The sequence below is a fragment of the Schistocerca serialis genome, chromosome 3, assembly GCF_023864345.2.
Source record: "Schistocerca serialis cubense isolate TAMUIC-IGC-003099 chromosome 3, iqSchSeri2.2, whole genome shotgun sequence".
Classification (NCBI taxonomy): domain Eukaryota; kingdom Metazoa; phylum Arthropoda; class Insecta; order Orthoptera; family Acrididae; genus Schistocerca; species Schistocerca serialis.
Window position 1 is genome coordinate 895,051,338 of NC_064640.1, and position 22,127 is coordinate 895,073,464.

The 22,127-nt window shown below is 41.0% G+C and overlaps 1 protein-coding gene across 1 annotated transcript in view; it reads left to right on the forward strand.

Moving 5' to 3' along the window:
- Nucleotides 1-18,402, forward strand: part of LOC126471301 (uncharacterized) — a 196,945-nt gene extending 178,543 nt beyond the window's left edge. Inside the window, exons 14-15 of the mRNA XM_050099421.1 lie at nt 17,702-18,000; nt 18,325-18,402. Coding sequence (XP_049955378.1) covers nt 17,702-18,000; nt 18,325-18,402 — 377 coding nt within the window. The remainder of the gene's footprint in view (nt 1-17,701; nt 18,001-18,324) is intronic.
- The last annotated feature ends 3,725 nt before the right edge of the window (nt 18,403-22,127 follow it).

Consider the following 22,127-nt stretch of genomic DNA (forward strand, 5'->3'; position numbering starts at 1 on the left):
TGAAGATTTAGTCCAACAGATCCTTGACTGGGATAATTTTTGAAAATCATGTAGAATACATCTTTACATTTTCACATTTATGCACATTTTTATTCAGGTTTCTCTTTTGCTACTGCAGCCTGAATCACAGTGTCCAATGACTAATTCTTACAAGGGAACCTCTCCATCGCACCCCCCTCACATTTAGTTATAAGTTGGCACAGTGGATAGGCCTTGATAAACTGAACACAGATCAAGTGAGAAAACAGGAAGAAGTTGTGTGGAACTGTGAAAAAATAAGCAAAATATACAAACTGAGTAGTCAATGGGCCACATAAGCACCATAATGGACTATGAGAGATTAGGAGCGCCGTGGTCCCGTGGTAGCATGAGCAGCTGGAAAACGAGAGGTTCTTGGTTCAAGTCTTCCCTCGACTGAAAATTTTACTTTCTTTATTTTTGCATAGTTATTATCTGTCCATTCGTTCATTGACATCTCTGTTCACTGTAATAAGTTTAGTGTCTGTGTTTTGTGACTGCATCGCAAAACCGTGCGATTAGTAGACGAAAGGACATGCCTCTCCAATGGGAACAGAAAACATTTGTCGCAAGGTCATAGGTCAACCGATTCCTCCACAGGAAAACACATCTGATATATTCTATACTGGTGACAGCATGTGCGTCACATGACAGGAATATATTGTCGACCCACCTAACTTGTACACTTGGCGAATGGATAAAAAGATTCTTCTACCTTGCCCGATTTAGGTTTTCTTGTGGATGTGATAATCACTCCCAAAAAAGTGATGAAAACATAAGAGTTTGTCACATAAACTGAAAATAAAAAATTAAACTTTTCACTCAATAGAAGATTTGAACCTAGGACCTTTTGTTCCGCAGCTGCTCACGAGACCACGGCGCTCCTGCGTTCCTATTGTCCTTAATGTTGCCTATCTTCCCTTGAACTACTCAGTTTGTATATTTTGCTTATTTTTTCACAGTTCCACACAACTTCTTCCTGTTTTCGCAATTGATCTGTGTTCAGTTTTTCAAGGCCTATCCACTGTGCCAACTTATAACTAAATCTGAGGGGGGTGCGATGGGGAGGTTCCCTTGTTAGTAAGGGCGACCAACTCAGTTGTCACATGGTGTACAGGGAGTTTGGAAGGGTGAGCAGTTTTCTACCATAAATGGATACAGGCTGCACAGATGAGAGTCAGAATCCAGACTGTACCTGAGGCTGAAATGCTTATTACCTGAGTTTGTGATGATAAATTACTGTGTTATTGTTGCACATGCTGAAGCAGCTATTAGCTCATCCAGATGGTTAAGGAGGTTGGGTGCTAAGGTACTGTTTACGAAGTTCAAATTTTGGGGGAGGTAATATATCTGGTTTCTCAGGCCAGTGTAATAGAGGACATGTTATGTTTAAAATTGTAGTTCCTGTTATGATAGCTAGAAGATAGAAAGTTGGTCTTGAACTATCACATATTGTACTGTTTATCAATATGCTGCCACCTTGCAGCTTCAACCATTCTGTACCCTTAGGTCATCCCTGCTTGTAACAATTCACAATAACTGCTGTTGGATTGTATAAGCGACTTGCTTTTTAGAAATAGGGTTGTGGTGCGAGAATGGGCATATGGTGGCTTGCTCTTGCTGGCAACTGCAAAGCTCACATAGCAATATTAGCGCATGGTTTTCCCGCCTTGCTTCCCATGCTGTTCTTCATGGGCCTTGTGTTTTTGCTGGTGGCAATAGCATGATAAATTTGGTCATTGTAGTGGATGGCTTATCGTGGTTATTGTTCGCTGTAGAGATATTGAGAGTACTGGTAGCCTTGAAAGTTTTACTTACTCTACGTTTAATGTCTCTGAAATTTTTAATAAGGCTATTGGTAAATCATATTTCTACTCCTCAATACCTTTTGTTCTGAGGACCCATTGTCATTGTAAGGATCTGGTGTTTGTGAAGCTGTAAAACTTGTTTGTGATGACAGTATATTACCATAGATAAAAAAAACCTGATCTCCCCTCCCCCCTCCCCCTTGCAAAAAAAAAAAAAAAAAAAAAAAAAAAAAAAAAAAAAAAAAAAAAAAAACAACCTACATATTGATTTTGCCAAAAGCACACAAGTGATTCTTGGTGTTGTCGCTCTCAGGGGCACTCTTGGTTGCTCTCTGTGAGAGGCACCCCTGTGAATCGCAGCTCAATTGCATAGCACAACACAGAACTGTATGCTGTTGTGCAGGTTGCCTATCACAGTTGCTGACTTGAACAAATTTTTACAGTCTCCCATCTGACCTGGTATGGGAGAATTGTATAGTACACATGCTGCTTGATGCTGGGTATTGCTGCTTGATGCTGGGAACCAGACTAGCACATGTAGGCATGCACATTCGGTGCCAGCTTGGACTGTCACAGGGTGGTAACATAGTGATAGGGTTTTCCTGTCTGGAGGATTAATAAACTCTAGCACAACTGGTATCTCTTCATGTGCTTTATGTAGCCCACCACAAACTTTCAGGGATTTTAGAATTGTATGCCGCTGCTACATACACCAACGAAGAATCCCAATCATTGCTATAGCTATTTGCATAGTGGCTTAGAATTTTCCCTCTCATTTGATGTACACATTCAGTTCTTCTGTTAGCCTGTGAGTTTAAAGAGATCATCTCAGTTTGTGAATAAGCAACAAATGGCATAACTTCTTCAGCAATGCTAACATAAATTTGGTGCCCTGATATGTGATTTTGTTTCCAGAATACCAAACTGTAGTAACCAATTACGCATCACTACGTTTCTACTGTGGCAGTTTGCCGGTTCTGGATAGCAACCATCCACATGTAATGTGTAAAATGATCTACAATTGATGAAGGTTTCTCGGGCTGCCAGCCGGATGGTAGTGTTGATTTTTCATGACGTTACGGGAAGTGTCATATTGCCCATCTTCTGGTGAAGTGTCGAGATTCACAGAGTGTGGGATATTTGTATGCGCGGTCACTCCCCTCCATTATATCTTGGGAGGCTGTGGTGGACCAGCAGCATGCGCGTCGTGGTGGGGGTAGCCGCCCCGACGGCCGTGTTAGGTTACGTGCTGCAGTCGGTCCGTTCCCACAGATAGGCTGGTAATGTCCTTGCCAGTTGTAGTGTGTGAGAGGTCATGCTATTCCTGCAAACCCTTGGATAAATTTGCTATAATAGTTTGATAATCCCTAAAAGACTGCAATTCCTTGCCTGCCTGAAGAGGTGTTGGAAAACTCCATACAGTGTTTACCAGTCTTGAACCTATTCTCATTTCGTCTTGGTTTATTAAATGCCCAAGTAATTCACTTCTTAGTGCAGTTGCTGAAAAATGTCCCTCAACCAATGCACATCCCCTTTCATATTCCTAGCAAACACAACAATATCATCCAGATACGCCATACACTATTTCGGCTTTAGTCCCTTCAAAAACTGTCCAACTACTGTTGAAACATCACTTGTGCATTTCGTAGACCAAATGACATTTTCCAATGAGGTACTGAATAAATGCAGTTTTTGGTTGGTCCTTGAGTACTATTCCCAGTTGATGGTAGCCACTTATTAGATCCATAGTGGAAATATGCATACAGTTTCCCAAGTTATCAAGGGCTTCTGTTATATTTGGTTGGATACTCGCCTGTAATCGTACGACTCTTGAGGTATCTGTAGATGCTGCAGAACTGATACTGCTTCATTCCCTCAAGAACGTTTCTTGAGTACTATCACCACAGTTGCACCCTCTAGGCTGGTACTTGCCTCAATGATACCATTGCATAATTGTTTGTTAATGAATTTCTCTATTACCAATTTTAGGTGATGGGGCACCCTGTATGGCTTAAAGTACACAGGTGGTCGATTCCTAAATTGGAGCCTGTGCTTCGTCATTGGGATTGGTGGTAAAGGGCCATGAACTTTAAATAGATCATCTAATTCTAGCAGTAACTTCTCCATAAGAAGTCCCTCCATTCTTTCTTAATGCTTCACTTTTTCATGTAATGCAGTTATACTTGCAGCTTGGTCATGGATATGGTCCGAACATATCCATCTAGATCAGCTTTGTCTAGAACATCTAAATTGGCAACCAATAATTCCGTAGACAAACTGATGATGCCATCAGTATCACAATTATTGAAATCACTGGGCACTTCTCGTTCGCCACCCATCTCCTGTATGCATACAGTGCTTCTGTACACAAAACAGTGTGCTTCATGTAGCTCATAATTTTCCTCCAATGGTTCCATCACACAAAATGTGTTTACAGATAGTTCTGTTTCTACATTTGCTCATTGTAGTTTCCCTATGCCTTGCTGTACTTTATCATACAGATTGGTGTTCAGTGGCCGTGCACACGTTTTAACTGATTCATGGGTCACGAGTGGCAACCCTTGTGGCAGTATGTCATCGACAGAAGTTTTCAAAGATTGAACAATGTTTCCATGAGTTATACAATATGTTGTCCAAGGTCAGTTTTAGTATGATGCTTATACAGGAAACATGGCCCTAGGATCACGCAGTACCTTTCACCTATATGGGAAAAACTTCCATAGTTTCCTGGAATTGCTTTGATTCCACCTGAAAATTTAAACACTGGTGAACCTAGCAACTACACTTTGTTACCATTGACTCCCCATACATCTATAGCATAGAAGGTTTAACTGCATGTTTCCCGTGAGGTCCAGAGTTGTCTCAGACATGTGAGCTCCTGAGTGTAACAAAAATATATGCTCCCTACCATTTGACAATGTTGACTGGAATACTCTCTTTCAAATTCTAAAGGCGGCACGGGTGAAATACAGGGAACGAAAGGCTATTTACAATTTGTACAGAAACCAGATGGCAGTTATAAGAGTCGAAGGGCATGAAAGGGAAGCAGCGGTTGGGAAGGGAGTGAGACAGGGTTGTAGCCTCTCCCCAATGTTATTCAATCTGTATATTGAGCAAGCAGTAAAGGAAACAAAAGAAAAATTCAGAGTAGGTATAAAAATCGATGGAGAAGAAATAAAAACTTTGAGATTCGTCGATGACATTGTAATTCTGTCAGAGACAGCAAAGGACTTGGAACAGCAGCTGAACGGAATGGACAGTGTCTTGAAAGGAGGATATAAGATGAACATCAACAAAAGCAAAACGAGGATAATGGAATGTAGTCGAATTAAGTCGGGTGATGCTTAGGAAATTAGATTAGGAAATGACACACTTAAAGTAGTAAAGGAGTTTTGCTATTTGCGGAGCAAAATAACTGATGATGGTCAAAGTAGAGAGGATATAAAATGTAGACTGGCAATGGCAAGGAAAGCGTTTCTGAAGAAGAGAAATTTGTTAACATCGAGGTTAGATTTAAGTGTCAGGAAGTCGTTTCTGAAAGTATTTGTATGGAGTGTAGCCATGTATTGAAGTGAAACATGGACGATAAATAGTTTGGACAAGAAGAGAATAGAAGCTTTCGAAATGTGGTGCTACAGAAGAATGCTGAAGATTAGATGGGTAGATCACACAACTAATGAGGAGGTATTGAATAGAATTGGGGAGAAGAGGAGTTTGTGGCACAACTTGACAAGAAGAAGGGACTGGTTGGTAGGACATGTTCTGAGGCATCAAAGGATCACAAATTTAGCATTGGAGGGCAGCGTGGAGGGTAAAAATCGTAGACGGAGACTAAGAGATGAATACACTAAGCAGATTGCTGCCCAGGAGATGAAGAAGCTTGCACAGGATAGAGTAGCATGGAGAGCTGCATCAAACCAGTCTCTGGACTGAAGACCACAACAGTAACAAACAACAACCATTTACCATGCTGGTCAAGCAACATTCTGCTTGACATAGATTATGCAGCATTAAAATTCACTGGGAGTACTGCTCGGCAGACTCTGAGCTGAATACTCATATTCCGCCCTTTACTGTTATGCCCTTTACTTCTACACTACTGGCCATTAAAATTGCTACACCAAGAAGAAATGCAGATGATAAATGGGTATTCATTGGACAAATATGTTATACTAGAACTGACATGTGATTACATTTTCACGCAATTTGAGTGCATAGAGCCTGAGAAATCAGTACCCAGAACAACCACCTCTGGCCGTAATAATGGCCTTGATACACCTGGGCATTGAGTTAGACAGGCTTGGGTGGCGTGCACAGGTACAGCTGCCCATGCAGCTTCAACACAATACCACAGTTCATCAAGAGTAGTAACTGGCGTATTGTGACGAGCCAGTTGCTCGACCACCATTGACCAGACGTTTTCTGTTGGTGAGAGATCTGGAGAATGTGCTGTCCAGGGCAGCAGTCGAACATCTTCTGTATCCAGAAAGGCCCGTAGAGGACCTGCAACATGCGGTCGTGCATTATCCTGCTGAAATGTAGGGTTTCGCAGGGATCAAATGAAGGGTAGAGCCACGGGTCATAACACATCTGAAATGTAATGTCCACTGTTCAAAGTGCCGTCAGTGCGAACAAGAGGTGACAGAGACGTGTACCCAATGGCACCCCATACCATCACGCCGGGTGATACGCCAGTATGGCGATGACGAATACACGCTTCCAATGTATGTTCACTGCAACGTCGCCAAACACTGATGCGACCATCATGATGCTGTAAACAGAACCTGGATTCATCTGAAAAAATGATGTTTTGCCATTCGTGGACCCAGGTTTGTCGTTGAGTACACCATCGCAGGTGCTCCTGTCTGTGATGCAGCGCCAAGGGTAAACGCAGCTTTTGTCTCCGAGCTGATAGTCCATGCTGCTGCAAACGTCGTTGAACTGTTCGTGGAGATGGTTATTGTCTTGCAAACGTCCCCATCTGTTGACTCAGGGATTGAGACGTGGCTGCACGATCCGTTACAGCCATGCGGATAAGATGCCTATCATCTCGACTGCTAGTGGTACGAGGCTGTTGGGATCCAGCACCGCGTTCTGTATTACCCTCCTGAACCCACCGATTCCATATTCTGCTAACAGTCATTGGATCTCGACCAACGCGAGCAGCAATGTCGCGATACGATAAACCGCAATCGCAAAAGGCTACAATCTGACCTTTATCAAAGTCGGAAACATGATGGTACGCATTTCTCCTCCTTACATGAGGCATCACAACAACGTTTCACCTGGCAACGCCAGTCAACTGCTGTTTGTGTTTGAGAAATCGGTTGGAAACTTTCCTCATGTCAGCACGTTGTAGTTTTCGCCACTGGCGCCAACATTGTGTGAATGCTCTGAACAGCTAATCATTTGCATATCACAGCATCATCTTCCTGTGGGTTAAATTTCACATCTGTAGCACGTCATCTTCATGGTGTAGCAATTTTAATGGCCACCAGTGTATACTCTCACTCTTGGTGTCTCACTCTTCCATACCTATTACAGTGAGACTGACAACAGTTTTTTTGTATGTGGCCTACCGTATTTACTCGAATCTAAGCCACACTTTTTTTCCGGTTTTTGTAATCCAAAAAACCGCCTGCGGCTTAGAATCGAGTGCAAAGTAAGCGGAAGCTCTGAAAAATGTTGGTAGGTGCTGCCACAACTAACTTGTGCCTTCGAATATGTGTAGCGCTGCACAGGCATGCTTTGCAGGCACAAAGATAAATACTGGCGCCAAAACCTCTGCGTCAGTAAAAAAATTTTAAAAAAAGATGGAAGACAAGCTTTTTTCTCCGCCCCGAGTTTCAACCACTTCATTTTCATACATTATCCAACGAAGCAAATACAAATTCCGTATTGTTCATCTTCGAATGTAGCAGCATTTCAATGTACTACGAAAATCCTACTGGCAAGACTGGGATGTTTCTCAATATGGCCAACTCTACGTTCTGAATTTTTTCCTACCTGTGAGAAGAGATGGTTGCTAATAGGAACTTCTACGAATTGTGAATCACACACAGTATTCTCTTCATCATAAGAATAATACGAATATAAACATTTTACCATGCATTCTTTCGTATTTGCTGCTAACTCATTTAAATCCTGTCTGCCTAATAAACTACGAAACTAGAGTGAGACAACAACAAACGCGGAAGAATATACATATCATGTCATGTTTATATTCGTATTCTTGTGCCTAATAGTGATACAGTCAGAATTGAAGCACGGCAATTGACTAGATTTTTAAATCTAAGATGAGTAATTTCTGTGCGGAATATAAGGTACTAAAGAGGCGTCTGCAAAGATTTTCAAACAGAGAAAAATTTTCGCTAAACTCTCGTTCAGAACATCTTCTATCATACACAGTCTATTATTTGGTTCTTGTTGATAATTATCAAAGAAAGCAGCAGCGTAGTAACAACAAATAGCAGTCTCTTGCCATTGTTTCCATAATGAGACAATTCCTCTCTTTTTAAAATTGTAAGCGGCGGCAGCGCGCACAAAAGCAAGCCATGCCGCGAGTGGCGACAGGCCGTAAACTCATTATCAGAATGCGATAAACAATGTATGACAGTACAGTAATGCATTTTCAGCTTAGAGTGACGTAAACACCTATAGCAAAGAGAACGGCACTTATCAGATCAAAGAAAAATAAGCAATCGATTCAAACCAGACGAAGCACGTGAAAAAGGAAGGGTACCCGTATAAATACGGACGGAGCGACTGACGCATAGCAATGGCTACCTGGTACAGCTTAACTGCTAAGCTTACGACTCGAACCAAACTACTGTAGCTGTATCGTCATTTATTCGACCTAAATTGTGTCTCATATTACAATGGACCAACTTTGTTTCGATTTGGAGGTGTGGCCTAAAACTTTTCTCTCCTCTTGAATTTCGAGTCTCAAACTTCAGGTGCGGCTTAGATTCGGGAAAATTTTTTTCCCTTGATTTCGAGTCTCATTTTTCAGGTGTGGCTTAGATTCAAGTGCGGCTTAGATTCGAGTAAATACGGTAAACATCTACATTGATAGCACTTAACATCAGTAGAAGAGGCAGTACATTAGGTGGTAGTTACCATAGAAATGCGTCTAATGCTCTCTGTTCCACATCCGGAAGAACAATCTTATTTGTTTTGTCACTCTGTGTTAATTCATAAGTTTTAATGTTTATTTTCTGTATCATAGCTGCAAAATTCTTACCTATTCACTGTGATTCTGCGACATTCCATTTAACTGTTCGCGATAGTATCTACAGCTATTCTCTCTCTTCCATTGCTGCACCACACCTTGCCATATTAGTCCATTGAACAATTGAGCATTTTGTAGGTCCTCATGCTGCATTACATAACTTTTCATGTCTCCTGCCAAACATTACTTGGTCATTTGCAGCAGCTGTTCATCTGTCCTAGATCCCGGCTTTGTAGCTGTCAACAGCTTTTCTACAATTGATAATATATCCTCTCCTAAATAACATTATGGCACTCTCAGAAGGTGCTACATCCAGAGCTGCCTGAAATGCCATAGAGACATCAGAAGCAGCAGCAACTCTCTCGAGAACAGCAATTGCAGCTGCAGCTTAAGTGCAGGGTGACACTTCATTTTCCTCCTCAGAAGATGACAGTAAAGCAGAATTGATGACTCGTTCTTCAACAGTACAGTTTTCGTTGTCTGCCAGCATCCATTCTTCCAGATTGGCAGTGCAAGAGGGTACCAACTGGTGTAAGCCTGTCGAAGAACAACATCGGAATCCAAAGTTGTATTTGCATTATGAGTAAGTTCAGATGCTGCATCATCATTTTCCTCTTCAGTCTGTGCTGCATTATCAGTCACTGTCCAGGCCTTCTTAAAACATTAGTTATGGTGTTTGTTGTAACTTCATCCCAAGCAGCAGAGATTTTGAGGACAGGTTGCAGTACATTCCAATGTGGAAAGGTTTTCTTGTAGTCTGATTGAATTAATGGCAGCCTTAACAAGAAGGTGTCTGTAATTATGCTTCATAGAGGTGATTATTTCTTCAGTGACAGTAGACAGCTTGTAGTGTTAGGTGGTATGAATACAACTTCAAAATTCAGAAGTCATCGAACTGCCAGGTAGTGGTCCAAAGTTGCCAAAATACTTCTCTACCTCACAGCCATTTGTTGTTGAACTTTTAAGAGCCAGCTATGGGAGGGAGTCTGGTCATCCAAGCTTCATTATTGTTCTCATAGTGGCATACCAGATTGAACAGATTGACAAATTTTTTTAAAAAATGTGGATTTTTGTATTTTTCAATCATTAATGGTTTGAGCTTATGAGAACCATCTCAATTACAACACAAGACCACCACCAGTCTCTCTTTCCTGCGTTTGCCTCTTGACAATTTTTTCACTCTTGATACATTGTGTTTGTGCCGGCTTCATCCATATTAAATAAATACAGATACAAATGACAGAGCTTGGATTAAAATTCCCGCACCCTCTCATTGGCATCTTCCTTGTTTCATCAATGTGTTTTCCCACAAACATTTACAATATACATTTTATGCCTCTTCTGAAAATGCCATAGCCAGCCCTCAGAGCACACAAACCCTTTTTTGTGGGCGATTTCACGAGCATTTTTTTGAAGCATGGGGCCAGATGACAGAATTTGCTGTGAGTACATGTGTTGGAATAATTCAAACAGTGAATCGTTCATGTTTGGCTGTCCTCATGCACTTGCTATTGCTGCAAAATGAATAGCTTGCCAGACTCTCCTCTATTTTCTGTCTTGAAATAGACTTTGAGATTTGGAAGTGTCTGTGATATGTGTTTTAGTCTTCCCTTCACTATTGATTACATGTAGAATTTGATGCTTTTGTGTTAACATCAGAGAATTAAGAGCTTGTTGGTAGCATTAAGAGCTCGTTTCTATTTCAGCACCATATTGTGTGAGATAGGAGGGGGGGGGGGGGGTTGGATTTCACTGTTCATAATAATCAGAGACAGACAGATCTCTGCATTGTTGTACATTTCACTCTCTTTGTGGTCTACCAACCAACCCTGTCTTCCCCTTCCCTTGTGTCTTACACTGTGGTAATGACATGAGCAGCAATCAAGCGATTGTGCCATTGTTGTGAAATTACAACAAGCTATTGAGGAAAAGTATGTGAAACATAGTGCAATACATATGTATGTATTTATTTGGTTTAGGTAAAGAATGAGATGTGGAACATGTAATGTGGGGGGTCAAATTTTAGTTTGTAGGACGAATTATCTGAAATTTTGTTTGTCATATTGGGAAATAGTGAGGGTCTACTACATATTCCATTGTGTACAGCAAACTTGAAATGGAAGAAGGATATTACTGACAGATGCTCAAACAGTCAAGTTCGGCTACTTTTGCTCTTTGTGTAATTACTAGTCTTGGAAACAAACGAATCAGCCTCTTGACATAGTCTGCATTTTCCCACTTAATAAAGTCTTACAGAACAATTGTCTGGTGTAACTCGTCACTTACAAAGAAAGTATTGAGTGCACAAAAATATATGGTGTTCATCTGCAGTTGTATAGGTACCTCATCAAGGAGTCAGTCATTTTAGCTGCACCATCACAGTACATATATTCACTAATGAAATTCGTCTCTCATAATTTTTCACAATTTGAGAAGAATAGTGATGTCCACACCTATATTGCTAGATGAAAATATGACTTTTATTGGCCATTGTTAAAGCTGTCAGTGGCTCACAAGTTCAAGATGAGCAATAGAAAGTTTGGTCATTTGCCTGATAACATAAAATGTCTGACAAGTAGCAAAGCAAGTTTTAAACCTAACTTAAAATAATTTCTCGTGGAGAACTGTTCCTATTCCATGGACTAATGTCTATTAAAAGCTTTTAAGTATAGTTACCTGAATAGGACTAAAATATAATATGTTCATTAATGTTAACATTAATCATGTATATGTATCCTGTAAAATGATTAATTCCAAATAATTTCAGCGGAAGATATCACTGAAATGATCTATGGATCGTGTAAGCAACTAAACCACCCATTATGTTGCTTGAATCTGCTGGTTGCTTCTGATGCCAGTTGTAGAGGAGTCAAGATGGCTCTAGTATTTATTGATGTTGTTACAGGTTGCAGAGGTGTTGCAGTATGGCTGCCAGGGCACTACATACATAAGAGCCAAGTGGGTTGGCTGTCAGTGCTTGCTTAGCTCAGCATGCAGCAGCAAGTGGCAGCCAGGGTACAGAGTTGGCAGGCCAGAGAGACACACCGTTGTGTAGAAGCCAAGTCAGTTCCTTGCTGGTCACGTAGAGCTGGCGCGGAGGGGGGGGGGGGGGGGGGGGGGGGTCAGGCCCGAGTAAGGGGCAGAAATAAAGCCCTCCACACCAATCAGGGCCTTATTACTGAACACACACTAATATCTCAACAGACAGGCAACAGGCACATCATGGCAACAAACTGTGAAATAAGCCAGTCACACCATTTGATGCATATGTGTGACCAGTAAGCAGTGTGTGGTGGGCCCAATGTAGAAGGCACCCAATCGTGTTTGCGAACCAAGGACCCCCGACATAGGATGCAGCAGCCTGAGGATGGAAGCATTCAGTATTAGAGTGCCCACATGCAGGGCAGGCAGCAACTTGGCAGTAAGTTAGGTGCAGGTGGTACCTAAGCATAGGCTGTGAACCATCTACCCTCTGGTGCATGCCTTTGAGTTGGTTCAAGTCAGCCAACAGATGGCTTCTGATAGAAAGTACCATTGCAGCTCCTGGCAGCATCAGGACCAGGTGTACCTCAGACCTGCAGCTAGTGGAGGCAGTGTCTTGTTGTAGTTGGGCTGGATGACCCACATCAGGTCAATGACTGGCATGGAGTACTTCTCAGAGCTGGAGTGGATGGTACTTACAGCAGCTTGTCCCGCACTGTTGTGACAGGACATCATTTTTGACTGCATAGACCACAGAAGTGGTGCAGTGCTGGGTTCAGACATGAAGTAAACCATGCCACTACTGCAACAATCTGGCCCTTGTACTACGTGGCGTTGACAATGTACCAGCCTCGGCAGGAGACAGAGTCTAGTCATGTGGGGGGGAGGGGGGGGGGGGGCGCGGTCAGGCCCAAGTAAGGATTGAACATCGTTTGTGATCAGAATATTTATTGAACAATGTATGGTTGAAAGAGCAATTAAATAAATTCAGAAAAAATTACTTGTGAGCTTACAACACTGTTACGCTGATCCAAATTGTACTGTGAAAAACACAGGAAACCCAAAATGTTGTACATCGTAATGAAAATTTATGTTCAAAGACAACAAATAAGCTTTTCACTTAACTATCACATTTATGGAAGCAAATACTTTCAAAAACCAACTTCACAGAAGCGAAGCAGTTGTTGCAGTTCCTTGAGAATTAATTGCTTATCACTAAGTTTCTGTTCCTATAATGAGATACCATGTAATTATGGGGACACACAAATTTTTATTAGTACAAGCTTAAGTGACAGAAGAACGATGAAAAAATTTAATACAGTATCGGTGCTTCAAAGCAACAGCTACAACAAGAAGAATTTGTATAACAAACAATTTAGCAATTCACCTGATCGTATTTTCTGACAGCCAGTTATTGATTTACAGTTGCTTGGTATCACAGAATGTTGTACAAGACTAAGACTACTGACCAAAGGAATGAAAACTTACTAGAACCATGACCTTAAAAATTTACATTCAGTTTCCCAAACACACACACACACACTCACACACACACACACACACACACACACACACACACACACACACACACACACACACATATAAAAACAAAGATGATGTGACTTACCAAATGAAAGTGCTGGCAGGTCGACAGACACACAAACAAACACACAAAATTCAAGCTTTCGCAACAAACTGTTGCCTCATCAGGAAAGAGGGAAGGAGAGGGAAAGACGAAAGGATGTGGGTTTTAAGGGAGAGGGTAAGGAGTCATTCCAATCCCGGGAGCGGAAAGACTTACCTTAGGGGGAAAAAAGGACGGGTATACACTCGCACACACACACGTATCCATCCACACATGTACAGACACAAGCAGACATATTTAAAGACCTATATATATATATAGACACACACACACACACACACACACACACACACACACACACACACACACACACACACAAACACACACACACACACGTAACCTACACCTCCCGGATAATCAAGACAATTTTGCCCATGGTGCTAGTAACTGCTGGTATTGTCTGGCAAGAAAAATGACCTTTAAGTTTAGGAAATAATCAAATCATAAACTTAACCCGTTGACCATGAAACTAAACACAATATGGCTATCAGCATAATTACACACCCACATACCAGTAAAAAGGGGCAGAAATAAAGCCCTCCACACCAATCAGGGCCTTATTACTGAACACACACTAATATCTCAACAAGGAGATAAAAAGATTCGCTCACCGACCGCAATTCAGTTTCAAAACGGCGCGTCTGGCATAACGGTAGCAAGGGAACACCACATAGGACAGAAAATCGACAACATTTGAATGGATGCACACAATTGGGAAACAAATTTCGATTACATTCACAGACAGTATTTTAAATACCAAGAAATTGGCACGAATCCTTTTCCCCAAAATTAACAAGTTAACTAGCAAGCATCAAAGCCACTCACAGCAGTGAATGAGGTAACTTATGCCAAAGTCCACAAAGCTGTCATATATAACAAGGTAAAAACACAGTATGTTATAATTACAGAAAATTGCTGGTACAATAAGCAGTTGGTACAAACACATGAAGGTCTCTTGAACTCGCATTCAACGTACCTATGATCAGAGCTTAAGCAAACAGGAAGATTGAACTGGTATTTTTGTATTTCTAATTGCCGTGAAGGTGGGTAAGGCACATAAGCAGACAGGCGACGCACTGGGAAAGACATTGGAAAGGAACACTTTGCAAATCTCATACTGTCCCCAAATTCATTCAACAGGCTTAAAATACCAAACTTCTGCAGTAGGAATAGCTTCAGCCGCCTCTTGTTCTCCGGAGCCTCTAGGATTTAAGCTTATTCTCGGACATGTGATGCCAAGTCCAGTCGTCCAACAGAGAAATCACACAGCCCAAATCACAACACACTGTGCCTGAAGAGCCTTTCCTTCTCCGTCACCTGCCTCTGTCTGACTCACTCCTCACACTGCCACTTGATTATGTCAATACGGCACACACTTCGATAGAGGTAAAGATTGCATGGGGCAGATGTACCATGACCTATCAACACGGTATGGATCAGACTTTTTTTGTGTTTATTTTAATGTCCAAATTTTGTAAATCTTACATGAAAGTATTGCAATTTTAATGCACACTTTCTCTTGTATAATTATAGGTTTCATATCAATATAAAAAATTCAGCAACTGGATCAGTACACACAGCACAATCTTATCAAATAGGTAAAACAGTTGTTTGATTTTGGAGAAAAATTCAATGGTGCACCGCTTTTAACAGTTACTTATTATAAACCCATTATCAGATTTTGCAGACATATGAGAATAATGTCATCTCATTTTTAGGTGTCATAAAAAATTCAGAAACTGTTTACATGCTACAAATGTGAATCTTCATCTACCAAACATGTGATCTTGTGCACATTTCAACACTGTCACATCATATTAATATTTACAAACTCAACAAATGTGAAATAGTGTTACATTTCCCATAGTGCATGTTCTTTTCTACGTATTATACAAAAGGACAATTTAGAAAATGACAACTTCTGTTAGTTAATGTGAAAAGTATGTATTACATGGGGCTGTCTTATTAAGGAACTGTCTTTAGCTCTTTGCGAGAAAGTCGTCGTCTTTTTCTTTTGCCTTTATCTTGTACCTACGCAGGGTTGGCGTGGTTATCAGATTTGGCATTGCTACGAGGTTGGCTGGATGCCCTTCATGTTGCCACAAAATTTTCCTGTCATTTTTATCAAGGCTTGCATTTATATACATTGCATGCAAGGAAATCTCTCGTGAAAATGCAGGAATTGTAGATGTGTACTACTTGATTATTGGCAGTGTTATACATACCTAAGGGCTGCACACAGCCACACTTCTTTTCAACATGTAGATATATTTCTTATCAAAAAAGCTTTCATAACTATTTGGAAATCCAGTAATGTTTGATAATTTAATAGATAAACATATAAGGATGTCTTAACTAGTTACAATAAAGACATACCTTGGTTAGCAATATTTCAGTTGCTGAACGAGGTAGCACTCTCTTTCTCCATCCTTCCCCAGTGTGAACTTGGAATTAATCTGTAATTGTCAGTAGGACAATCTATAGTGCTGCTTTCTACAAGTAGACTCTCACTTTTTAAAGCACTGTATATTCAAAGTTAATGATCATGTGTTTGCCATTTTTTGTGCTTATGTCAACATATCCAAGAATTAAAGAAATGAGGGTGTGCTGAAAAGTAATACCTCTGAATTTTCATGTGAAAATTTGAAGCTGTTTAAATAAAGCAAACTTTATTAACATTCTACATCTTTGCTCTTCATGCCCTCTGCCGCTAGAGATTTCTGAATTGTAACTTAAAACATGATGGTGTATAACAAAGCTGCTAGTACGTGAGAAACAGCGTGCTGTAATAAAGGTTCGAATTCAAAGCTTTTGTCTGCACATGAAACACCCTATCCTTTAGCAAGACAATGCCAGACCACATATGAGCACTGCAGTATCTGCAACAGTCCGACACACTGGATTCACTGTCATTGATCATTCTCCATGCAGTCCCAACTTGGTCCCATCTGATTTTCATCTGTTTTTCATCTGTTTGCAAAACTTAAAGAACACCTTCGAGGACTTCGATTTGATAATGATGAAGCAATGCAAGAATACGTGAGATTGTGGCTCCATCAACAATGTTAAACATTATACAGTGACAGTATCAACAAACTAGTCTCCTGTTGTTGGGGAAAAGCTTTTGTCGCCAGGGTGACTATGTCGTGAATTAAATATGTAGACGCAAATAATACTGATGTAGAATATTAACATCATTTGTTTTATTTAAAATCTTTTAAGAATTTTCACATAAAACCCCTCACAGTTGCGCCTCACCGCCCGCCCCTCACAGCTGTGCCTCGCCACCCGCCCCTCACAGCTGTGCCTCGCCACCCGCCCCTCACAGCTGTGCCTCGCCACCCGCCCCTCACAGCCACGCCTCGCCACCCGCCCCTCACAGCCGTGCCTCGCCACCCGCCCTTCACAGCCGCCCCTCGCCACCCGCCCCTCGCTACCCGCCCCTCACAGCTGTGCCTCGCCACCCGCCCCTCACAGCTGTGCCTCGCCACCCGCCCCTCACAGCTGTGCCTCGCCACCCGCCCCTCACAGCTGCGCCTCGCCACCCACCCCTCACAGTTGCGCCTCACCACCCACCCCTCACAGCCGCGCCCCATCACCTACCCCTCTCCTCGCCACCTACCCCCTCCCCTTCCCTCTCCGTTATGCCTCGCCACGTGCCCCCTCCTCTCCCCTCCCCTCTCCGCTGTGCTTCACCACATGCTATTACTTGCCACCTGCCCAATCCCAGACACATCTCTGCACCCATCCCAGTTGGTGGCCATAGCAAGGGGATTGTGGGGTAGTTGTGTCGGGGAGGGGACTGTTGGGGTGGTGTATTTAACAGTGAGTACTTGTTGTTGATTGGTCATTGAGGGATTTTTCTTAATTCTGGTTGTGATTTTCTCCCTGGTTTGTAATATGAAGCCTGTTGTAATGACTACCGTATAAATATTGCAATTGTAAATTTCTTGGTGTAAATTTAATTAATGTTCTCAAGGAACATAAAGTTATCTCTTTCTATATTTTGTTCCACAGGGATTTTCGCAGCCCTGTTTGCACTGGTTCTAAGTTCATCAGTGTGCTACTTCAAAAGGGAAGTTGCTGACATTGTAGTCAGTGTGTATAGTGAGGCTGCAGTTTCAGCAATGCTTGTGGGAATTGTATTTTCTCTAATTCTGTACAGAAGAGGTGGTAAATTGCCTATCTCCTATCGTAATCCATATGGATCAAAAGGCTTTATGTGGTATGACTTCTGGATGGGACAAGAAGTTACTCCTTGTATTGGAAAATTCGATGTAAAGCTCATCCTTCATCGATTTTCCATACTTATTGTGGTAAGTAAATATTGTTTTTGCAGCAAATGTGATACTATAACTTCATTATGAAATCATTTCTGTGTTTGTGACATAAAGAAATTAAAAGGCAAACAGAAAAGCATCAACTTCATGCCAAGGTGACCCACCTCTGGCCAATGCGGTTTATCCCCAGTGACAAGGTAAATCTTGATTGTAGGTATATGTTTTGATCTTGTTAATTGAATAAATTATCTTCAACATTTGTTCTGGTACCATGATGTACATGTAAAGAAATTTGCACAGTACTTCAAAATGGGATTAACATCATATCTATGTTTGTGTCAACTTTTATTGTTGTTTGAGGGAGGTGTGGGATCAGGATCTCCAGAAAGGTCCCAGCTTAATGTTCCTACTCTGAAGAGTGTTGTGTGTCCTGTCTAAATATGGAATCTGACTCCAAATATTTTGTATCTGTTGAATAAAAATAAATGTCATGTTCAACAAATATGATAAAATAAATATTAACATTATATTATGGGTGCCTGGGCATGGCCTATGATTCTGTAGACTATAGCCCAGCTGCATGGCTGAACCTATGTGAGCTATTTGCCTACGCTGGCTGCAGATGCCTGTTTGCCCATATGTTGGTTGAATAGTGTCTGGACAAATTAGAGCACAATAATACGCACAAAAACACTTACAGGCACTAGAAAATATACTGATAACAGTAAAGGAAATCTATGGATTGAAATAAGAACCACAAAATATCTTTATTTACTTTAAAGCTGTTGCATTACATGGCACTTCAGCAAAATATAATAAAGTTTATGTCACTTATGAATACCATCTCATTTCTGGAACTTATTCAAAGTCTTTCATGTCTCTCTCCATAAATATTTCCCTGTTGTAGAATGCTTCAGTATTACCTGACTGGAATTTTTGCTGTGGTGAAAATTCATGTGGTGTGGTAAGTGTATTATACCATCTTCCTGTTATGGTGTTAGAACTTCTAGGATTCATTAAGCTGCTATCCAAAGCCAGCTGGAACATCCACAGCTTATCTGTGGGTTCCTGAGGACACACGCACAGTAGCAGTCACTGACAGAAAGTACCTGTGCTACATCATTTCCACTTTGTGTAGATCACCTCCTTCCAAATTTCAGGGATTCCAGCTACTTTGCTTCTCATTAATGAAACTGAGCTATTACACTGTTGCCAAAAAGAGAATTGTCATACTTAACTTCACAAGCTGCATCAGTAAAGGGCTCTCATGCAAAGTGGACACCTTAAAACAAACATCAGAGGGCACACACAGTTGTACAGACAAGTGATTTTGAACTGACCATAATTATGAATCTTATGGACATGGATTTGTCGTATGGTGTCATTTTAGTTTGAACATGGTATGTTATGATAGTTATGCATTTGTTGAATGAATGTGTTGATCACACCAAGTGACCACAACTTAAGATGACCACCATTTTGTTTGCATGACCATAATGGCAGTATAGTATTAGTTCAATTCTGAAACAATGCAGCTGGTGCAGATGTGTTTGATGGTTGAACATTGTCTTACTGCAAACTGCGTTGGTAATATGTGTTGTCCACATAGGCATTGTCACCAGAATGGTTGAGGAGTCTTGGTTTAACATATCCGATTGTGATGGCCACATATGAATGAAATGCTGCCGCAGTGATTGCAATCCTGCAAATGATGTGGGACATCACTGGATGCAACTTGAGTTCTCATTTCGTACATCTCAAGTGCAATCTAAAGAATAACTAGTAAATCAACTATGTTTTTGAAGTAGAAGACTTACACCTCCAGCAGACAACTCAGGTGCCTGTATTTCAACAGGACAAGGCTCGGATTCTTATAATGAGAAATGTGGAAGCCATACTTGAAGAAAGATGTGTACCACTGCTTCTCTGGTTTGCACATTTGCGTGACATGTCACCCCTGAACATGTATGGAATGTGGTTGGTTGGTGACCTTTTGTGGTTTTCTAAGACTGGTGGAACTTCACAGAGTAGAGTACAAACTCTGAGTAAGGAGGTTCCTCATTATCCAGGTGCTGTTTTGTGCAATGTCAAAGTGTTTAGAAGCATCACTGGGAAGCTTGATGTCAACTAAATTCAACAACCCCGAGTTTATGTACAGTTGTGTTACCTTAGAGATTTATCTTCTACTATCAGTTTTAGTGTAATGTAATCGTATTGCCATAGCAGTTTTATCATCTTCAATAAATAATCATCAAGATATTTCTTTATTTATGAGCCAAACCAGCAAAGTATTTTATTCTTTTTTCTGGCAATCAAATCTTCATATTGCCACAATTGTACCACAGATTGCTCATCTCTTATGTAATGTTTTATTCCAGTATTTTAAGTGTTATATTTAAAACTACTTTATCTTTTGAGATATGAGTGCTATCTGCTCTGTATTACACACATTTTTCTTGCATTGTCATATCGCAGTCAGTTTATCCTCACAATTGTTCAGTTAGTAGTGGTTTGCTTCATTGCCTTCTGTCAGCGGTGGACTTCCTGATATTTTTTTGCATTTGGTCTACAACTCCACATTTTCCAATCTCTACATATTATAAAAATGTGTGGGTGTGTGTGGGGGGAGGGGGGTCCATTTGTGTTTTCCCCATCTCCTCCTGAACCAGTGGACCAATCCAACTGAACTTGGTACACATGTCTTTTACTGTCGGGTAACAATTGCAGTGAATGTAAGACCCATAGTTCAGGTGATACAACGTGGCGATCAGTGAGGTGGGTGAAAAACAGCTGCATCATTCATGAAGTTTTAATGCATTTATTCTTTAGTGCTAAGACACTCCTACAGTTGAGTCAACTTGAGGAAATCCCTGACAACTGGCACCGCTTTTGACATCTTTCAATCGTGAAGCGTAGACGGCTGCAGGCAAAAATTGTAGCCATCTACAAAGCTATGAAGAGGCGTTGTCATAGAGACTGTTACAAAATCACTTTGTATACTCGTGAAGCAGCAGTGACCAGCGTTCAGAAACTGTTGGGGATCATGTTCCTTAATCTGGATACTGTTCCTACACATTTGTACATCGTGCATATTTCTTTACATGACTGTTTGATAATTTACAAAGCGTTTTCATGAATACATAGTAATAAATTTTTTAAAAATACTGTACTTCAAACACAGCTCATTTTTTGTATTCATTTCTAATAGAAAATTGGCAAAATGAATACCTGAGCAATGCAGCTAGGTTTCTCAGCTCGTTATAGAAATAAAGAAAATTGATTAGCGTAGAGACACTTCTCTATATGATTCATACCAAGAAAAGAGCAAACAAAATTCTCAAAGTAGTTAGGGTTTTAGGATGTCAATGTGGACTGTGATGTGAGAATTAGTAGAAAAATCCTTTAGCATAGTAACCCAGATTCCACACCTTGATTGACCCTCATAGTCTAAGTCCACCATTCAGTCACCTGGCCTGCTGATACCTATTTATATGCCGTGGGCTCAACATTCCAGAACTATGCTAAACAGTCTCCAAGCAGCATTTTTTTTACTTTAATTTCACATGCCGCCATATCACGTGTCACAACATCGATTACAGTGATGTCTAGTAGTTTGCCAGCCAGAGTGGCTGAGTGGTTCTAGGCGCTACAGTCTGGAACCGCGCGACAGCTATGGTCACGGGTTCGAATCCTGCCTCGGTCATGGATGTGTGTGATGTCCTTAGGTTAGTTAGGTTTAAGTAGTTCTAAGTTCTAGGGGACTGATGATGACCTCAAAAGTTAAGTCCCATAGTGCTCAGAGCCATTTGAACGATTTGATGTCTAGTAGTTTCTGTAGTGGCAAGAGAATCTATACATTCTTGTCCAGCCTTGATTGGGCATGTATATTGTAACAATTACTATTTGTGTTCTACAGCTGTTGCTCACATTTGTATTTATTTTGTGTTTAACTTAACACTACACATTTTGAACACGTTCTCCTCATGGAGAGGCTGTTCGGAGAGTGGGAGGAATTTGCCAGAAGTCTATGGCTAGTGGTATCTGCTGTTGTTGTTGTTTTGATTATCTTGACATATCACTTCTGACATTTACATAATTACCTGTAGGCTATGTGTGCATGCCTTGTAGTGTTAGCTGTAGGGTTAATGCCTTCATCATCTGTG